The following is a 21,043-nucleotide window of genomic DNA, read 5'->3' as shown; positions in this document are numbered from 1 at the left end:
CAAACACCCCTGGAGTCCTCCTCATTCAGAATCAGCTTCATTTCCAGTTAGTGCTTGGGGGAACCAGGAACACCAGCATTTTTACAAGTGACCATAGATTTGGAGCCCTTCATTTCTGGGTGGCTAACTTGACACATCTAGAACATAACCTTCTGGAGGGGCTGAGCACCCGCAGCTCTCATTGATTTCAATGGGTGCTACGAGTGCACAGCCCTACTGAAAAGTCGGAGCCCTGGTGCAGCCAGTCAGCACTGTCTCAATGATGGGAGGACTGCCCAAGGCATGACAGTGCTTGGTCAGCCAAACCAGAGCAAATTCAATCAGCCCGTGGGCAGGGCTAATGCCATGAAAAGGGGAAGAGCAATCTCTGGGGTATTTGGCCTCTTCCCAAAATGCGCACTGGCGCCTCCATTCCACAAGCCTGAGTTTTTCTTTCTTCCCCTCTGTCAGTGGCCTGCCTCTAGCAAAAAATGAGTCCAAGCTGCCAGCGAAGCCAATGGAGCAGCTGCTGCTGAGCTCGCAGGGAAATTAATGACTCCACACTGAGCAGCCTCTGGTGAGCTTCTGCAGAGACACTGATTTCCCTCTCTGCTGGCCAGAGGAAGCAGCTAAGCTCAGTGTGAGGCAGAGGAGAAAGGAGGCAGTGCCTCAATCCTCAGGCTTGCTGGGCCAGAACCCCCTGATTGGGTGCGGAGTCTGACAGAGCGCGTGCTCTTCCCCATCTCTGCATCATGCCAGCTGCTGCCTAAGTCCCAGGCTCCCAATGGTGCCTTATGGCCTTGTGCTGGCGAGAGTGAATCTCAGCTCAGCCTGCTCATGGCTGATCCAGACCCCAGCTGCTTGTGAACTGGTTTTGATTTGAAGCGTACAGCTCATTGGGCTTCGACGTGAAATGCTCAGCTCCTTTTCCAGAGTTTTCCAAACACAAACAGCATTTTTATTTGCATATGATTTTGCGGGCAAGGAGTGACAGCCTGGGATGAAACATCCCCATCAGTGAGTATTTACAGAAGGGCTGTCAGAAGAGGCTGTTAACTCACCCAGACCTGTGTCGTTCCATGGGAGTCACTGTTGGCCTACTCCACCTGCTCCAGGCTTTCCAAGTTGTCCAGCTCCTCCTGGAGATGGTCGATGTATTGATTGATCTCTTGCACACGGTTGCGGTTTCTGCTGATCTCGTTCTTGTGAACCTGAGGGGAGTGAGATTAGACAGGGGGTCCCTGGGCTTGTTTCAACCCTTCAGCCACCTGCTGTATCCAAAGGGTCTGTCGCAGGCATCAGCAACCAAAATAGCAAGAAGAGCCATTTTTTAAATTCAGTAAAAACCTTGATAATTCAAGAGCTGCACCACACGTGACTATGAGACAGTCTGTAGTAAATAACATCAAGCCATGCTTTTTGTAACCCTTATTTTAAAAGCAGTGCACGTGATGATTTGTAATGCAATGCATGTTTACTGTGGGACGTTCACCGTTTATCAAAAGTAATCAGGAGGGATTTTTTTTTTACTTTGCAATGATAGTGGCAGGAGCCACGAGAAAAGTCCTTAAAGAGCTGCATGTGGCTCTGGAGCTGCAGGTTTCAGACCCTTGGTCTATCAGAAATTTAGGAGACGCGTCCCTCCAGCCCTCTGACTCCCTGGCACTGGCCCAGCTACATTGGCTGGGGCTGGGTGCCTCTTTGCCTGCTGTGCTAGCAAGAAGTTGCAGGCTGGTACGCTTTCATTGCATTGCCACTTGTCTCTGCTCCTGAACATGGTTTTGCTCCCCAGGTCCCTGGGGTCGTCTTACCTCATCAATCACCAAAGAGGACCAGCTATTGGCCTTGGTGATGATGTCATCCTCTCTATTATCAATCTTCAGCAGATGGATATCATGGGAGGCGTTCACTGCGTTGACGATGGTGTCTTTGTCTGTAAACAGCTAGGGAGTGAAATTGACCGAGCGATGGGATTTGACATATAAATGCAGCAGGTCACAGAGCTAGATGTGCAGCAGTGCGGCACTTGGTAGCATCATCAGAGAAGAAAATAAAAGTTCTCCCTGGTACATCTCATGCTTTACCTGTTCAAAGCACTGTGCACACCTAGCCTAACTTCAGCTTTGTGCAAGGACCATTTTACAGATGGGGACACTGAGGCAATGTTGAGGTAACTTGCCAAAGGCTGCAGAGAATGGAGTTAAACTCTTAACTCCATGCTCATTTCTCCACACTGTGCTGCCCTGCAACTTAGGACAAGCCCTTCTTGGCAGCTGTCAAGCGTGAGGAAGGCTACATGTTTGCCAACGCACCTCTCTCAGGAGTGTGGTAAATGGAAAACTGCACTCAGGTTGCTTTAACTGGTGGCATGTGCTGTGTATGGGGGGAGGGAATAGCTCAGTGCTTAGAGCATTGCCCTTGTAAAGCCAAGGTTGAGAGTCCAGTCCTTCAGGGGGCCTTTCGAGAGTCTGGGGCAGGTTAGATTTAAAAAAAAATCTGTCAGGGATGGGGCTAGGTCCTGCTGTGAGTGCCAGGGACTCGACTTGATGATCTCTGAAGGTTGCTTCCAGTTCTATTACATGCTATTGCAACAAAGGGTCCTGTGGCACCTTATAGACTAACAGAAAAGTTTTGAGCATGAGCTTTCGTGAGCACAGACTCACTTCATCAGATGAAGTGATGAAGCATCACAGCATCTGATGAAGTGAGTCTGTGCTCACGAAAGCTCATCCTCAAAACTTTTCTGTTAGTCTATAAGGTGCCACAGGACGCTTTGTTGCTGTTACAGATCCAGACTAACACGGCTACCCCTCCGATACATTACATGCTATTGTGCCTTTGTTCTGGCATCACAACTTCAAGCAGAAGCAGTAGCTTCCTCCTGAGATTTTAAATACAACATGGCTGCTGTAAAACCCTGATTAGTATTCTCCTGCAGCCACGCCTGCCTATTAAACACCTGAAAATGGCTTCTCTGCAGAGATGGACAGGAGCGTGGAAAAATAAATATGTGGCAGTGGTGCCTAACTGAGGCCACGCTCACAGTTGCTGCAGGTGGCAGCTGCCCCTGACCTGGAAGTCTATCTTCAAAAGTCTTTTGTCTCCTTCTGACTTTGCTTCCTTACAACTTTCACTAGTTGGAAGATACAGTTACCACACCAGCTCAGAGAATGTGCCATGCTGAGGCTCTTGGGGCAGGGTGTTGACTCAGAGGAGCCCTGGGCTTTATGCAAGCAGGACCCTGGCTCAGAGGAGCTGTGGCTCTGGAAAGGCAGGGCAATGACATGCTGTTTGGATGCATGACTTTCCCTTGCAGAAACTTCTGCATTGAGCCAATCCCTAATGAGTGGGCAGAACAGGCAGCTCTCCCACGTAGCTTCCAGCTGCAGGACTCTCCCAGAGCACTGGCCAGAATACACACAAGCTTTCATCCCTGGTGGAAACCTGCAATGCAGTCACCATCTTCCTTCCCCCTACCAGCAGATCTGCCCTTGCAGGCCCAGGGGTTCAATTTGTCTACCACTATTGTCTTATGGGCACAGCTGTAAGAAAATTCAGAGTTGTGATTGCATTGTGACCACAACTTCATGTGCACTATAGCTTTACATGCACGGCCACTGTTTATAATTGCTGCAACTGTCAGTGGCACTTTAATGCCGCGTGCCAGTTCACAGTGCCTGAGCACCCCTCTGTCAGGCTTCCCTTTGAAAATCAATGGCCTGGGGTGGGGCATCACACAGCATTCCTTCTGTGCTGATGCCCTGCTTTGAAGGGGAGGTTGCTGTGCCCTAGAAAAAATTGCAGGAGTAAGAATAGTGCTCTTTGGAGGGATACCCAGAGGTGGTGTTTAATCCTCAGGAAACAGGTTACGGACAAACCTGCGGGTTTGTCTTCACTACCAAGATCAGCCAAGTCAGAGCTGATCTTTTGGGATTTGATTTCGTGCACCTAGTGTGGATGCACAAAATCAAACTATCAGGGCTCAACAGTCGACCCCTGTACTCCTCAATCTTGCAAGAAGTAAGGCTGCTTCTAAACTCGCCCCCTCCCGTTGGAGGGGGCATGGTAATGAGGTAATTAGAAGAAGGCTAGAGGCACTAATGTCCATATTCAGTGCCTCATTAGCATAATGGCAGCCATGCAGATTTCAAAGTGCAGACTTCAAATTGCAGATTGACAGTGTAGATGGGAGCAGCTTCGAAATAGGTGCCCCACTTTGACACTCCCTTACTCCCTCAAAACTAAGTGGGCGCAAGGGAACGTCGAAGTGAGGTGCTTATTTCAAAGCTGCCCCCATCTACACTGTCAATCTGCAATTCAAAGTCTGCAGTTGGAAATCTGTGCGGCTGCAATTATGCTCATAAGGTGCTGAATATGCACATTAGTGCCTTGTTACCATAATCCCTCCAACGGGAGGGGGCGAGTGTAGAAGTAGCCTAAATGAGGTTAACTGGAGAGTTTCTCCTATCAACATCCCTCAGTGAGGACAGCCAGGTAAGTAGATTGTAGAGAAGTCAACTCCAGCTGTGCAACTGTACAATCGACTGTAAGGTCTAGTGTAGATCTGGCCTGAGACAAAGCTTGAGAGATGCCAAGGGAGTATCTAGCTAGTGATGTCTGACCAAGCCAAAAACCACAATTTTAACAAACTTCAGCCACAACCTTTGAACTGACAAACCACAACTTTCCTGCAGTCTTATTCGGGGTGGAGGGAGGAGATGTTTAAAAGAAAACTACTTCTAGGTTGGGCACAATAATTCAAATAATACTGAGTCTCAAACCCAGTCCTGATAAGGAACATGCTGTGCTCCCTTCTTCTTCCACACTAGTGATCCCTGCTTCCCAGAAGAGCTTAAGTTCCATATATAAGTGGGGACCTCACCAGTCGAACATCATCTGGCATCTCCTCATCAAACTCGCTTTTGACTATTTTCTCCAGAGTGTTGATGGCAATCTCCAGCAGTTTCTCGTGGTGATGATTTTCTAGTTCCCGGCACTGAGCCATCGTATGGAAGAAGGTTAAGAAACAAAGAACAATGGCATTTGACGTGTCAAATGACCTGCCTCTGGCAAGCTTGACTTGGTGCTGTACATCAGCCTGGAGAATGATGTTCTGCACGAACAAGCCCTGCTAACCCTACAAGGGGATTTGCCCACTTCCTGTGAAGCAGGTGACCTGTAAAAACTCTGCTTCCTTGAGTTTCCATTGCAGCCCCCATCAAATACTTGAACTAGCTGTTGGAGAACGCCTGGAGTCTCCAAAAGCAATCCTTCCCCCTCCCTACCTTATTGTGCTACACTGTCCAGAACCGACACAGGGCACCACCGGCACAGGAAGTTCAGCTGGGCCTCTGTTTGCGTGTGCACAGTTTGAAGGTGACAAGCACTTGCACAGGGCCAAGAGTTTTGTGTGTACAAAAATCATGTCACCCGCCACTGCAACGCAGCCCCTTCTGAGGCAGAAGAGAGCAGCTGTTCTAGAGCACACAGCACTCGAGGGCACAAAAAGGCAGTACAGGAACAGTTTTAGGCATTTCACCGCTTAAAATGCCAGCACAGCACCCATATCGTCACCCAGTCACATTTACCAAGAATTTGCTCAGAAATAGAAGGCTGAGCTTTCAAAGGCACAAAAGGCAGCTTGGAACCTAATTCCCCTCCCCACCTTTCACTGAGAATTAGGTACCTAACTCTGTAGTCTCATTATACCCTCATCATTGTGTTGTGCAGCTGATCCTGACTCTGTTCTCTTGCTCAGATGTGAATACAGACATATGTGTGCCGAATTTGTATTGCTTATACCTGGAAATATTCTGACAAATTCATTAAAGCCTTTAACATATGAAGAAGCAACAATTCACTTCTATACAGTGAATACTGACTCCTGGGCCTTGCAGTAATCTTATGAAGTTTGAAGCAACACATAGACTTTGGGTCACATTTATAGGACAGAGTTCCAACCCAGTAGACTGCCAAAAGGATATATCCCTTGGACGTTCTCAATAAACGTTGACACCAGATCAGCAATGTTTCTTTCAAAATCCTTTATTATTTCCTTAACAGGAAAAGAAAATGAAAAGTTACCAAATAGTTCAACACATGCAACACAGATCAGAACCAGGGAGGAGTCTAAAATGCAGTATACTTTTGATCTGATCCACCAGTGTCATCGGCACTGCTGGGGACTGAAGGTACCTCACACAAATTACCGTGTGGAAGCACTGCCAGGCATGTGCTCGTCTGCTCTGGTAGGCAAAGGTTAGGGAAGACTGGACTCGATCCTTTTGGGAAAAGCTGATGGAGTGATGCGTGTATAGCAGACTCTGGGAAGTTCACTCCATCACATCGCTTCAAACCTCTGAACGTATATGTACCTTATGACTAGACGACAGTTTGTCTCTGATTAAAGTTAGGTGTCAAGGTTTCTCATTTTGTTTAGGAGACAGCACGCCTCTTCCTTTCTGGAAGACTTGGCCAGCAGGAGCATAACTAACCTCTGGGATTATGAGTGTGTTTGTTTGAACCCTGGAAGGTTGGTGCTGGTTCTTGCTGTCTCTTTCAAAAACAGGAAACAGAGTGTTTCTTAGAGCGTCTGCTGTCCCCTAATATTTCTAATAAAAGGTTTAAAATTCTCTGGTGCTGCAAGCAGGGCAGAAAACAGCGTCTCTGATAGTTCTGCAAAATCCATTGGTAACCACTAGAAAATAAACTAACTCATCTCTCCTCCCCCATGATCTGCAAAGCATCTGGTTTGAACTCCACTAGGAGTGACCACAGTCATGCTCCCAGAGGCGAGGGAAGGAGATGCTCAGGAACGTGGACTAACTAGGCCGTGGAGCATGAGAAATACTTTTTCAGCCAGAGCAAAGATCTCTTTGAATCACATCACTAGAACCTTGAAATTATGTCCTTTACTAGGAAGCGACTTCCACAGTCGAGTCCACAAAATGGCCCAATAACCTCCCAGCTTTCCTTTAGCCAAAGCCTATGCCTTCATCCTCAGTAACAGTGCATGGATAATAAGCTCTGACACAAAATATAAATATGCTGGGTCCATCTCTGCCACCTTGCACATCATGTGCTCATTCCTGTGCAGAACTCTACATTCTGGATTCACTATCCTGAATGTAGAGTTCTACACTCATTCTGCACAACTGGAACTGTACCAGGCATGAGCAATAGAGAATCAGCCCCAGTGTTCTCTACCTGAGGCTTTGCAGAGGTAGTCACTTGCCTTACCTCTAGCTGGTCAACCGTCTGCATTTCCAGGGTCATAAGTGTTTCTGACAGCTGAATGATATCCTCATTGTACTTTACGAGTTTAGACTCCGCAATTTCAATGTTACTTATGTTTTGAATCAGGTCCAACACCTAAACAGAAAGAGAGACGCTTATCATTTATGTTCACCATTCCATTGCAATGTAATTAACTGTTATTGTCACATTCAGGAGAAAAGTTCTGGCTCACACTTGGCTGAAACGAAATGCGATGACTTGCCACCTGGCTGTTGTTAACGTATTCAAAAGTCAGTAATACAGAGGAGCGCTAAAGTGTTAACCAAGATTCCACTGTAGCAAGTTGCATGAAAACTCTTATTGCTTGCCAGTCAGCAAATGGCATCTTTTCCTAGACCTCCTACTTCATATCTCAGCTGCAGAAAGTTTGTGTCAAAGGAAAAACAGTAAGGCTTCTGAAATCATGACCCTGAGGGAGAGACTTCCAGTTACTCTTTGTTATGAAATGCATGTCTAAATCCTGACCCATTGGAAATCAAGGAGACTTTTGCCCCAGTACAGTGGGCTCAGGATTTTGCACTCAGAAGAGATGTAACAGAACATCACAAGTAATGAGTTTGTGTTACAGTGAATGACAATAAATCTTGCTCTTCAAAAGTTAAATCCTGACATCAGCTTCACACCTGTCAATCTCTCTCTCTCAGGTCAATCATCTTAATATTGCTGAGCAATGTGTAAGCTAAGCAAAGGTTATTTGCAGGAAGTATCTTTGTAATAAATCTCCTCTACTGGCACGTGAGCATTAAAAATGTATTTTGAAGGAGCTAATACATCTCACAGTTGGAGCCAACAGAACAGGTTAAAATTAGTTAAGAATCATTGCAGAGAGCTATGTGTAAATCAGAGATTGTGCACATGATGAAATGTTAAAGGGGGTATCTCTTTATATAATTTAATCAAGCCAGAAGGCACCAAGCAATTAAAACCAGGCTCCTGTTAGCAATACCTGCTGCTTTAGGGCTTTGACATAATTCTTTGCTCCTTAACTAGCTTCTTGCAGTTCATATAAGCCTGCATGATAGAATCAGAATTAGGCGAGTGGACCTAGCAATGGTTTATATTTTATTATCACATTCTAATCTCCTCCCACCCATTTTTAAACTTGTATTACTAAGCCTGCAAGATCTATTTAACATCATATCTGAGTGACTCTGACTCCCTCTGCCACCTTGACCAGCTCACTTAGGTCACCATTTTTCATATGCAACAAGGTGCCTACATACAGCACCTAAATCCATGTCTAAGCTTGTAAGCAGAAAGAGTTCCTGTGCGGCTCTCAGGAGTACATAGACATACTGCCTAAAATCCAAACTTACCCCATTCTGAGTGTCGTAATTTAAAGAAAAATGCTTTGGGCCTGGGCTCCTCTTTTTGTTCTGCTTGCACAGTCCCTAGCATAAGTGAGATCATGAATATATATCTGAATGCTCTTCCCCAAGGTTGTTTTTCCTCTTCCCTCATCCTAGGCCCCAGGATTTCCATTCATACCTCTGAGGTCTCAAGCCACTTACACCCTGGGTGGAGTTAAGTCCACTTGCTCCTATGAGTCAGCATTAATGTACACCGGGGCTGCACGCAGGATTCAAACACCTGGTGCCAGAATGATTCAGCACCCTATTGCCTTGTTACAAAGCACTAAAATAAAAGCAGCCTGTTTTCAGAGTTGCTGAGCACTTGTGTTCTCATTGTAGCCAATCAGGAGCAGCTTGTTCTGTACAGCTGACAAAGCCCTTCACCAGGGTGTAGCCAAGCTGATATTTCCATGGACTTCTGGGAACAAAAATAATTGCCCCTCTCTTTTAAATGGTTAAAAAGGGATGCAGCTAGAAGCATGACCTCACCATCCCCAGTGTTGGGGCCGCAGCTCCCTAGAAAGCTGAGCCGATTGAAAAAATGGTATTTGCTGTCAAAATATTCAAAGAAAATGGATTTTTTTTACAAAATAAATAGAAACCAAAATGACTGTGCTAAATCATTATTTACAATGTTGCTGTAGCTGTATAAGCCCAGGATATTAGAGAGACAGGCAGGGTAAGGTAATATCTTTTATGGGACCTGTTTCTGGGGGTGAGCAAACTTCTGAGGTTCCCAGTCATGAAGAAAAGCTTTGTGTTGCTCTATGGCTTGTCTCTCTCACTACCTGATGTTGGTTCAATAAAAAAAATATGTCACGCAGCTTGTCTCTTGAATAAATAATGATCCTCTTGTCAGGTTTTCCCTTTCTTCCTCGGTTTCCAGTGGAGGAACAGTGCATGGGTATGGACCAAATAATGAAAACAAACTCTTCGGAATCAAAAGTTTTCATTACAGTTAGTTTCATGAAAGATGTCAAAAGAAACTTTTTGTGAACATTTTCATTTTCTTTTAAAAAGCACACTTTTGGATGGAAAAAAAATTCAGTTAAAAATTTTAACCGAGGGCCTTCCAAGCCTTTAAGAAAAACCATTAATATGAAGACTTGTCTGTAGTAGGAAATGATTCAGGGATATCATTTTGTTGAATGCACAGAGACAATGACTCATGTTTAAAACCACGTACGCTGGTTATGCTTAGCTTGAGAGGCCTGTTTTACCGCTTCCAGCAGATGTGATTTTATACAAACCAGTCCTTGTCTATGGGGAAGTGCGAGGTTATGCTTGATATTACATTACTTACCATAGGCTATGTCAACACTAGCCCAGAAGACTGACCCACTCAGTAGGTACTCTAGTTTGGACACGCAAAGTGGACCACTCAAGGGTCACAGTCAACCCCTATACTCCTTGCGAGATGTGAGGAGTAAGGGAGGTTGATGGGAGAAACTCTCCCGTCGACCTTGTTCAATAAGGACAGCTAAGTAACTTGGGTGGATAGGTTGATTCTAGCTATGCAACTGCCAAAGTGCATATCTGTGGTCAACTTACTTTGCCTAGTGTAGACATAACCTAGTGTCAATCCTTTCACTGTAAACAAGCCCACATAAACATATACAGTAAGATCTGGTTTACTTTACCCTAGTGTATAGAGTCATTAAACTGGTTTTAGGTAAGTTACTCCATGTACATCCCTGAGATCAGACTCTGGCCTCCGATACACAGAAAACATTTCAAGAAATAACACCTGTAATCATATACCCCTTGGCTGTTTTTTTCAAAATCTAGGATGATTTTTGTGCCTTGCTGTTGACTGTCCTTTACTGCTTCTTGAAGACACTCGTAGAAGGTTGAGACTTCAGCTTGTCGCTTTTCATGCTGTTTCAGACCATATGCAAAGAGGTTCTCACAAATTAATACAAATTTACTCTTGTATGTGAAACCAGAGTCAAGGTATATAATCTGTAAAAGTTTAAATGAGTCAACAAACTAAGTATAGCTGTATCATAATCAACACTGCTCTGCTGCGTCAGATACTACCACCTTGACTGATAATGCCACAGAGCTCACTGGCAGTTGCGGTGCTGAACCATGCATTTTTGTATCTTGAAAGCTTGGGCCACATCATCTTTTTGCACTGGGGCTTTGATACCTTACTGTGTGGAGAGGGCAATGTGGTGGGCAGAAAAGGAAACATGCATTTGTGCTGATTCTTCTGTGCCATGTAAGGAATATGAAGCATCAGATCTTGGGTCTGCATAGCTGCGAGCACAGTGTAAAATTAAAAAAATCTTGCTCCAGAGCCAATGGCCAGAGCCTCAACCACACTGATTTGGCAGCACCCCAAATATAATGGCTATAGGGGGACGGGAGAGGTTGCAGGTTGCTTGGAATTGTTTCAGAAGTCTATTACATTTAATCTCTGATGAAGTTTCCTGACTCCACTGTATAGCAATCATCAGCAAGGTCAAATGTGGGGGCTTGATAACATTCCATTAACCTGAACTTAAAAAGAAACCTCAATTATCTGCTTTTTGATTCTAGTCCAGGATCAGCACTTAGAAAAATGAACTAAGAATGTGTTTGTACTGGTCCCACAAGGTTAGCATTTCTAACTGAGAGGTTTTGATCTTACAAGCTCAAAAGCTTCTCTCTCTCAACAAAAGTTGGTCCAATAATAGATATTACCCACCTATCTTGTCTCCTGGGATCAACATGGCTACCAAAACACTGCATATAACTGGCAGGTTGAGATATTTGACTTGGATAATCACTTCAATTGTAGTATGATTTTAGCAATTGCTATCTCACAGTATGCTGCACATACAAATTAAACCTCTATGCCATTTGAAAGGCCAGTTGCATGAGGGGCTTAAAGAGACTGCAAACACCCGGATTTCTAGAGGTTCATGAGGCACTGGCTTTTAACAGCAGGACTGATTCAAGTAGAGAAAAAGCAAGATGGTCATCAGAATTATGTGACTGTTAAATGTTGAAATATCACAACCTGTCATTAACGGGAGCAATCACTCTATACAAATGGGATTTTCTAATGTGGGGTTTCCAGTTTGTCAATGGGACAAAGCATTTGTTTATAGACCTTGTGTTTCATGAAATATCAGAACTTAAGACTGTCAGTGGTTTCATGGTCTAACAGTACTTTTAAGGCACTGGTGCAAGACTGAATACAGTAAGTCTCCAATCAATATAGCTTTTGGTTCTGTATAAAAATAACAGATGAAAAGTCCCTGTAGAGGCACATCCTTGTGAATTGAAGTCTCACTTGTATCACTACATTTTCTAACAGAAGGATATGTTTCCAGCAGGTCAGCCATGCCAGGGAGGTAAGCCAGTTTGGCAGCTTCTGTATCTTCTGCGTACATACTCTCAAATAAGAAGGGTCCATTCAGGTATTCGACATAAGCAGCCTTAGGAGAGAGTCAGTGCAATATATAACAAACAAAGAGTACAGACTTGTGGCAGAGCATTAGCACCACCTTGCTTCTTCTTGCTAAGTGTTCAGGGAGGTTCAGTTAGGTTGAACAGTCCCCTGAAATAAATGGCACCTAAATATCTTTGAGGATCTGGGCTGACATTATTAACTCTCCAGTTCTGAATGACAGGTGCCTCCTGCTGTGGAAAGTGAGTCTCATAACAATGAGCCAGGTCATTATTACTATACAGTTGGGGGAGGTTTTTGGATTTCCAGGGAAAACACTATACAGCCATTGATAAATTTATCCTTCCTCACTGGAATCAGACAGTGGCTCTTTCACCAAACAATGTGACAGAGCAATTCAACACCAGTTTGGGATCCTGCAATGTGATATTTAAGCTATTCAGGCATGAAAGAGATATTTTGTGAGGCCCCATGCAAAGAAAGAAATGAAAGGTCCCCTGCAGGCCCCTCAGTGCCTATGATTTCCTCCCTGATCCCATCTCCTTGTATTTGGCACTCCCCCATGTCACTCTTGGTGCATAGAGATCTATGTCATTGTGGTGGTGGCACAGGCCTCTGACTGTCACTCGAGGGGAGTGCCCTTCAGATTGGTGACTGCTCCTTGCTCTCCCCACTTGCCCCAAGTCAAGTGGGGAGCTATGCTGATGCCAGCCAGAGAGTGTGGAACAAGCAAACGGCATGGAAACAAACGTACAACACTTGCATATTGCCAGCAGATTAACGGGGACAGGAAGGCAAGACTCAGTCTGAGAATAGCTCAGGGCACCATGCTGCTCTTTCCCATTCTCATACCTTGACTGTTTCCCCATAGTGATCTCAAAATCAGTCATAAGATTAAATTAATATGGCACTGTTATCCAGTCCATGTGAATGGGAAAAAAATCACTGCACTGTGAATAATGTTAACAGCTCAATCAGTTCTGATATGGTGTTAATCTAGCATCAGGCTGACCCAAAAAAAAAAAAAACCAAGAAAACCTATGATTTACTCTGGAACTTCCCTAAATCAGAATCTGCTGTGTAGATTTTGTTGTTCAGCCCAATGAATTATATTCCTGCATGCCATCTTATGACATAGCAGCTTCGGTTTTCATTCAAAAGGTGAGGTATACAAACCCCAGGGATTAATACTCACTTTACTGTATCGCCATCAATATTACAATCCCATTAAATCTCCTAATGGGTGAAAGAGGTGTATGGTTTTTTTTGCAGTGTGGTAACATACAACCAGCCACAGAGAATGTACCTTGTGGTGCTCCAACTCCTCCTGCTTAGCCTGGTCTTCCTCCAGCTTAGCCAGCACCTGAGCTTCACCTTGCTTTAGCTCATCAATGACATACTGATATTTTATTTCTGCAAGTTCTCGCTGGGAAACACCGAAAGAAAATATTTGGGTTAGATTACCCGGGCTTGTAATAAATCTGGGTCAGATACTGCTCACTGTGTAATGCACATTTAGACTGCTGTTTCTTTCTTATGTTAGGTATAAGCTATCTCCTATGTATAAATCAGGCTCAGGAAAGACATTTCTTATGGCTCTTATTTGTCTAGATGGTACTTCAGGAACACAGCAACTGAACGAAGAGTTACATCAACCCTGTGAATGTTGGTGTATTCCCAGAGCACCAGCATGATGAATATTTTAGAAAGTGTGTGTCCAGTCTCCAAATGGTTAAATAAAGGGATGGTGGAAGTACTTACTGTCTTCTCATCCACCAGCCTGAAGTCCAAGTACACCAGATCAGGAAGGTGAGCGGCAATAAACAATGAATACTGTTCATTTTCGCAGACTGGGTTCCCACTGAGATTCAATGTGCGTAGGTTTTTAAACTTCCTGAGGTAGACCACCTGCGCCAAAAGAAGGGAGCTGCTGCATTCCCACATATCATGGGAACATGTAGCAATGCCTTGAAATTCATGATCTTTATTGCTTGAGGCCTAGCTCAAGACCTTGCTCACATGTCCATCCTTCAGAGAGAAATTGCACAACGTACTGGACTGGCAGAAGTGGGTCTGTCCCACAAAAGCTCATCACCTAATAAACTATTTTGTTAGTCTTTAAAGTGCTATGTGACTGCTTTTTTGTTTTGACATATCCTCTCTCTCTCTCTCTCTCATTCTTCTATTCTCACCAGTCCCTGAATCTGAACAACTTTTTAGAAGGGCAACTTCCCCTTCAAAGCCTCTTTCTATATAGTCTAAAGTAAGTTTCTAGTAAGATTTCAAGTAGGAAATACTTAGTTCAGCTAACTTTTCCCTTTTTTGGATATTCTTCTGAAGAAGTGGGTCTGTCCCACGAAAGCTCATCATGTAATAAATTATTTTGTTTGTCTTTAAAGTGCTACATGACTGCTTTTTTGTTTTAATAGCATACAGACTAATGCGGCTATCTCTTTGTCACTGTAAAGGATATGTATGGGTCACGTGGATATATAGACAGATGGATAATGGGTATACAGGGGAGTGCATGAATGGATGTACTGATGGCTGATCGGTATATAGGGGGAGGAATGAATGAATAGATAATAGTATATGGAGAAAGGGATGGCTGGACAATGGATATATATGAGGTTGGAGAGAAAGGAAGATGAATGTATGGCTAAATAGATAGATAATTGGTATTTATAGGGATAGACAGATTAGAAAGGAAGGAAGGAAACACTGGCAAAAACAATGGGATTCTTACATTTTCCAGTGCAGTTAGATTATTGTTTCCTATAGAGAAGACCTGTAGTTCTTGTAAAGTGTCTAGATTCTCAACTTTAGATATTCTATTGTTGTAGAGGCTCAAGTCCTGCAGTTTAACCAGAGCTTCCAGGCCTTCAATGACTTCGATATTGTTGAAGGACAAATCTAGAAAAAAATACTTGAGGTCAAGAAGTTTTACAAGCAAATTGTTTGACTATCTTCAGCTAATCATTACCTGGGGCCTACAAATATTACTTGCTTATCTGGATGCTGATCAGTATTCCTGATAAAGTCCTAAGAAAGGCTTTTCCCTTTCACTCTCAAGGCTCTGCATAAAATCACTAGTCTTTTAGCCAGGAAATAATAGATGCAACCTTTCCTAGCATTTGTCCATGCAACTCTTAAATCAGACAGAGAAGTTACTGGAGGCCATGTCCATGAGACATAGGCGACGTCTACACTAGAAGCATCTGTCTACAGAAGTTACTATCGGAAGAGATATTCTGACAAAATTTCTGTCAACAGATCGCATCTACACATAAAAGTGGATCATCTTTGGACTCCCTCTGTTGACAAAAGGCACCCCAGAGCATATAAATGGCCTTTTCGTTGACAGTTTTACAAAACATATTTTGCACGTAGAGGCTCTGTGAGTTTTGTTGAAAAAATCCTAGTTTTGTCTACAAAACTCTCTAGTGAAAATGTAGCCATAGAGAATAGATGCACCTTAGTCTCTTGTATGGAAGTGCACAGCACAGGTGAAGGCATTAGGCAATGCTTAAAGAGATGCAATTTAAAAGTAAATTTCTTTAACAAATTTGATAGCTTTCTTTCCCTTGAACTGTTACCTGCATCACAAAACCATCACCCTAGTGGCAATGCACTCTGGGCCAACTCTTCTTCTCATGCAATTCCAACGAAACCAGTGGAGATACAAATGTGAAGTTTTTGCCCACTGTGGTTATTTTACTCATGGTTACTTTCCCCCATCTTATTCTTCAAGAACACCCCATTAAGCACCTAAACTTATATAAACGATCTAGAGTACAAATTTCAAACATGTGTAAGTGATTTAGGGGCCTACTTCCCGTTTTCAAGACCTGGGCACTTAGGACTTTCAATTAGATTTTTGGCTCCAAAGTGCCTAAATCACTTTTGGAAAATGGTGCTTACTCTCCCAAGTCAGTTAGGCACTTTTGAAAATGACACCCTAAGCTAAGACTTTCCAATCCAGTAGGTGGACAGAGATTCTTCTGGCAGCTTTGAAAATATAAGTCCTAGCTTTTCCCCTCCTCCCCCAATTTTTTTTCTTAAAATATTTATTTGTAATACTTTAATTACCCAAAAAGAGAGAGAGAGAGAGAGAGAGAGAGAGATTTTGTGATATTTGCATCCTCCAACAACTGACAGTCAAAATGAGGGGCACTTCAGAGAGCTGACTGTTCTCAGGGAATGTCTGCCCTAGCAGCATGTGAGAGGGGCCACAACATTCTGTTTTCATTGGGGAGCTACAGATGGTGAGAGAGGCGTTTGTTTGGAGTGGAACTGAGCTTCATTGTGTTGAAGTTCCAGCTTCCTAGAGCTGTAGAATGACCTCATCAGGATGCTTTTTCTTTTACTTCAAAGAGTCAACATACCCAAAATAACACTCTCTTCGGACACTGATTCCTCATACTAGTACAGCAGCTAGATCACAAATGGAAGCTAGAGTTCTAGGGCTCTACTAGCAAACTCAGAATAATGGCCAGAGGAGGATGGACCTCTACATCTAAAGATTTTAGTCGAGATCTTAATTAGTTGGATGCTACAAACATAACACATATATTGCAAAATTACCTCTACCATGATAGCAGATTTATCAGATACATCTTCCTGAACACTTGCAAAGGACTGAATCTAGTATCAGCAATGAACATGGTCTAAACCTTTCCTCACAGAATTACAGCCTGGAGTGTTCACTTACTTTGAACGGGTCTGAGCCCAAACAATGCCTGAGTAAGCACTGTGGGACTGCGCTGGGGGGCCAAACTCCAGCTTTACACAGGTGTATCACAACTGAAATCAAAGCAGTAGTGAATCAGGCCCCCAGTCTCTTTATCATGGGCTTGCCTGACCCAGCGGAGCATCTCACACTGCAAACTCGCCTAGCCTTACAGCAGTCACGTTAATATTTGACTTTAGGATGACTTGCTTTTCGGCCTTACATTCAACAAAGTACTAAGCAACAGAGGTGCAATTAGAGTTCAGGCCTGATCAGACCAGACTCTTTGGGTTAAGCCAGAGGGGCTCACCTTCCTCCTCTGTCCCAGCTTCACTCAGAACTAGCACATGGAAGCAACCAACTCCTTTTATCCTGCCTGCTTGACCCTGATTGGTTTCTGCCTGCTCTTAGTCCTTCCAGTTGCTTGAGATCTGATTTTCACTGGTTTCACCCACAGCTGATCCCAAGTGGCCTTTCCATCAGCTCCTGCAGATCTAAACCCTGTGTTCCCTCCTTCCCAGAAGGACACTTTCATAGGGCTGAATGAAGCAAGATGGCAGGGGGCAACAAACATCTGGTACATCCCCTCACACTGTTATCACCCCTACCTGTGCTAGCATGGGGTGATTATTGCCAGTATCTCTTCCTAACACCATTACAGTGGAATCTAGTATCTTGCATAGGCATTTCAAAGTACAGTTCCATTTCATTCTAGAAATGCTGCATATCTAATCAACAAACATCATTTTCATGTCAACTATCTCGCAAAATACATTTAACATATACTAAAAGCTGAGCCAACAATTGCCAGTACCACTAAGTTCCTTTTTCCAGTGATGACATGGACTTGAATCTGATCTCATTTACACAAGTGTAACTCTACTGATTTTAATGGAATTACTCCTGATTTACACCAGTGAAAGGTGAAGCCAGCTTCCCACCCCTAATTCTTACCAAGCCAGACTAGATGAACCAGACTATCCAGTGCCTCTATCTTCTCAATGATGTTGTTGTCTAGCTGCAGTTTAGTCAGATTCACAAACCGCCACAAGTTGTCAATCTTCAGGATATCTGACATGTAGGAGAAAAACACTTCAGTTCACATACACCAGACTTTTATTGCAACAGACACACTATATTGTACTAGTGACACATGCTGAATATTACGTCTTTGAGCAGATTATGACAGTGCACTGGTTAATGGAGAGCACCATTGAGACTACATAAACGTCCTCAGACTAGAAGAGGGTTTAGATTGAAACAGCTGGGATAACCTCATTGTCTTGCACCACTGTGCTCTGCTAATCAGAACTGCCAGGGTGTCATTGAGGCGATGCTGACTGCAACACTGCAGTCAAGAGTGGCTTTATGGATATACTGTAAGGCGGCCTTGACCTTCACTTTGATTTCCAACTTAAAGAATGATGCTTGGCATGAGACAGCACTTTCCTCTGAAGTGACAGGCTACTTGTGGGCAGTAGCTAATTCTTAACAGTGACCCTATCACACATCATATAGTTACCTGCATTCTGTAACGTTTTTTATCTGCTGAGGTTATGGAATCATTACATGAGAACAAGCTGGAAGTACTATGAGAACTACAACTCAATTTGTATGCATCTTCTTGTCTTCTGTCTGGGGTGAAAACAAGAGGTATTGCATTTTGATTCTTGGAGAAAGATACAGGAGGGCAAGCTGTTATGGATTACAGCAAAACATTGGGGTCATGGTGATGAATGCACAGGAAATTCTTGTTTCCCTTCTCTTATGAGTGAAAGTTGAGATAAAAAGCAGGAGTGGAAACACAGAAGAGGAAAACCACATAAACATGCTTTAACCTCAGAAACTGACAACAGCACACTTCACCTGCAAGCAAAGGCATGCACAAATCAGGAAACAGGGTGTACAAATTACCAGTTTCCTCACTGGGATGATGACAGTAAGTGCATGAACAGATTAAGTGTACCTTTTACCAACAAAAGTGAATGCTCAACTTAAAAAACAGGCCCCACATATATAACATGATTAAAAATTTTAATCACGTGATTAAAATTGAATCATAATCACAGGCTTAATCTCATTGAACAATAATACAATACCGTTTATATTTTCTACATTTTCAAATATATTGATTTAAATTACAACACAGAATATAATATAACACACTTGATATTTAATACAAACGTTTGCACCGCAAGAAGCAAAAGAAATAATATTTTCCACTGCTCCCATTACAAGTACTGTAGTACAATCTGTATCATGAATGTTGAATTTACTAATGTGGAATTATGCACAAAAAAAAACTGCATTCAAAAATAAAACAAAATCACCCTCCCACGCCACCCCTGGAATGTACCTAACTCTGCAATGGGAGGGGCAAACTTGTAGTTCAGTCTCCTTCACTACTTAAATCCCCGACCACTTTGCTGAGCCCTTCAACAAAGCTATTAATCAGTACTAATTGTGGTGTCGGGGTATTATTTTAATATATATGCTTGTCCACTCTTATCTGGACTGTACTCACCATAAACTACCAAAGTGCTATCAGATTAGGATGATTTGTGGTCACCAGAAGCTTGGATTGGATTTTGCCTAAACCAGGGCAAAGCTTGGTTGTGGTCATTGAGTGCCATTGAAAGATGTATTAAATCATTATAGGAATAATTAAAAGTGAAGAAGATTTATAATCTATTACCATTCAGCCAAACCATCCAGCTTCCAGTATTGTAACTATTTGGTGGGTTACAGCTAAAAATATAAGTTTAATCATTTACTGTTTATATCACAAAGTATCTGAAAATCTGACAAAGTGAGTATTACCTATGAAAGCTAATCATTACCTAACAAATACATTTGTGAGTCTTTAAGGTGCTACAGGACTGCCTGCTTTTTATGACAACTATGACAGTCATGATTATTTAATAGTCAGTCACTTTAAATACACTGTTATCCTTTCACTAAAAAACAAACAAACAAAAAAAATGATACTTACTTCTAAAATCAAGCTGTAGCTCTAGGACATCTTTGTAATCGATGCCTTCCTTTTTGGCAAGCTGTCCTAATTCCTCCTGGGGGCCTTGCTCTTCCACAGCTTTTTGAAGCATCTTTTCATCAATCACATTTGGCTCTATGGTATCATATAACTGACTCATTTTCATATAAAATAGGCCTTCAAGAGCAGAACAAACAGTATCCCACAGTTATCTTTTTCAATGTATTCACTGAACTGCACACAGTATATAGGGAAGCAATAGCATAGTGGGATATTCAGAGAGTACAATCCTGCACAACGGAATTTAGAGTCATTTGACTTTCCTAAACAGCTACAGAGCACAGTGAAAAGATTATTGAACTAATGGTCTTCATACCATGTAGAAAATCTGCTCCCAAATTCAAGGAGAAATTTCCATGCAAAAGAACTGCCACTTAGAGCATGATGAATGGAAGTGAGCTAAAGGGCCTGTTCTCTGCCCATAAACATCACTGAACAGTTGCCAGACTTCTGCACTAGCAGAACAGGGCCCATCCCACTGCAAGTTTCTAAGGGTGAAATTTACCCTAGTGGAGAAGGTATGCACAATGCTGCTCTACGTTGAGCCTCCACTCTGCAGTGAATTTCACCTCCTGATGATAGTAAATGTACCAGTCATGGTACATGTGCACGTGAGAATTATGAGGAACAGGGTTTTAAACTTTCAACACCAACTCGATGTGGCAAATGCTGGCATCTCTCAGACTGTGGGTGCGGGGAAAATTGACACACTTTAGCGAGATGGCCACCTGCCCACTTGCCCCCCATTCTGTCATGCAACCATACGCTAGCTGCCCTGCCTGTCACACAGCCACCCACCCATCTGCCTGCCCAGTTCTACAGTGCAACCATCCATCCACTTGCGGCCCTGCATCTCAGCCTGCCCCTTTTCTACCTATGCATTCAGGATGCCACTCGACTGGCCTGCCCCGCAGCCACCTGATTATCTCTCTGCGCAACCTGCCCCACTACTCCTGTCCATTGCCCACCAGCCTGTCCCATGGCCATGTGCCCTCCAGCCCGCCAGGCAACCCTCCAGCCGCTGCCCCTCCCAGAAGCTCAGTCCGCCCCATCTCCCGGCATCCAGCCAGCGGAGGGCGCCGAGGCTGGCGAAGGCCCTCCACGTGCTCCCCGTGGCAGCCGGGCACCCACAGCCGCAGCAACGCTCGGATACCTACAGGGCCGCCCGCTCGCCCCGCACTAATATCCGCCGCTAAGGAAGCCGGCACTGTTGCTAAGCAGAATCATGTGATCTC

General features: G+C 43.6%; 1 protein-coding gene across 3 annotated transcripts in view; it reads right to left on the bottom strand.

The window, feature by feature from the left end:
- DRC3 (dynein regulatory complex subunit 3) overlaps nucleotides 1-21,043 on the bottom strand; it is a 22,753-nt gene extending 1,710 nt beyond the window's left edge. The window contains exons 1-13 of one of the 3 annotated variants that reach the window (XM_075010979.1): nucleotides 20,966-21,043; nucleotides 19,749-19,925; nucleotides 17,711-17,827; nucleotides 14,774-14,940; nucleotides 13,789-13,935; nucleotides 13,334-13,453; nucleotides 11,945-12,055; nucleotides 10,389-10,565; nucleotides 7,219-7,350; nucleotides 5,964-6,034; nucleotides 4,862-4,985; nucleotides 1,791-1,922; nucleotides 1,041-1,190 (exon numbers count right to left, since the gene is read on the bottom strand). In XM_075010979.1, the coding sequence (XP_074867080.1) occupies nucleotides 1,077-1,190; nucleotides 1,791-1,922; nucleotides 4,862-4,985; nucleotides 5,964-6,034; nucleotides 7,219-7,350; nucleotides 10,389-10,565; nucleotides 11,945-12,055; nucleotides 13,334-13,453; nucleotides 13,789-13,935; nucleotides 14,774-14,940; nucleotides 17,711-17,827; nucleotides 19,749-19,914 (1,578 nt within the window). In that variant the 5' untranslated portion in view covers nucleotides 19,915-19,925; nucleotides 20,966-21,043 and the 3' untranslated portion in view covers nucleotides 1,041-1,076. Of the gene's footprint in view, nucleotides 1-920; nucleotides 1,191-1,790; nucleotides 1,923-4,861; nucleotides 4,986-5,963; nucleotides 6,035-7,218; nucleotides 7,351-10,388; nucleotides 10,566-11,944; nucleotides 12,056-13,333; nucleotides 13,454-13,788; nucleotides 13,936-14,773; nucleotides 14,941-17,710; nucleotides 17,828-19,748; nucleotides 19,926-20,965 lie in introns of those variants that run through there. The other 2 variants (XM_075010978.1, XM_075010980.1) reach the window with 2 other exon arrangements.

The sequence above is a fragment of the Carettochelys insculpta genome, chromosome 16, assembly GCF_033958435.1.
Source record: "Carettochelys insculpta isolate YL-2023 chromosome 16, ASM3395843v1, whole genome shotgun sequence".
Classification (NCBI taxonomy): domain Eukaryota; kingdom Metazoa; phylum Chordata; order Testudines; family Carettochelyidae; genus Carettochelys; species Carettochelys insculpta.
Note: the sequence above shows the minus strand (reverse complement) of the source record. Positions and strands in the feature narration are given on the sequence as shown.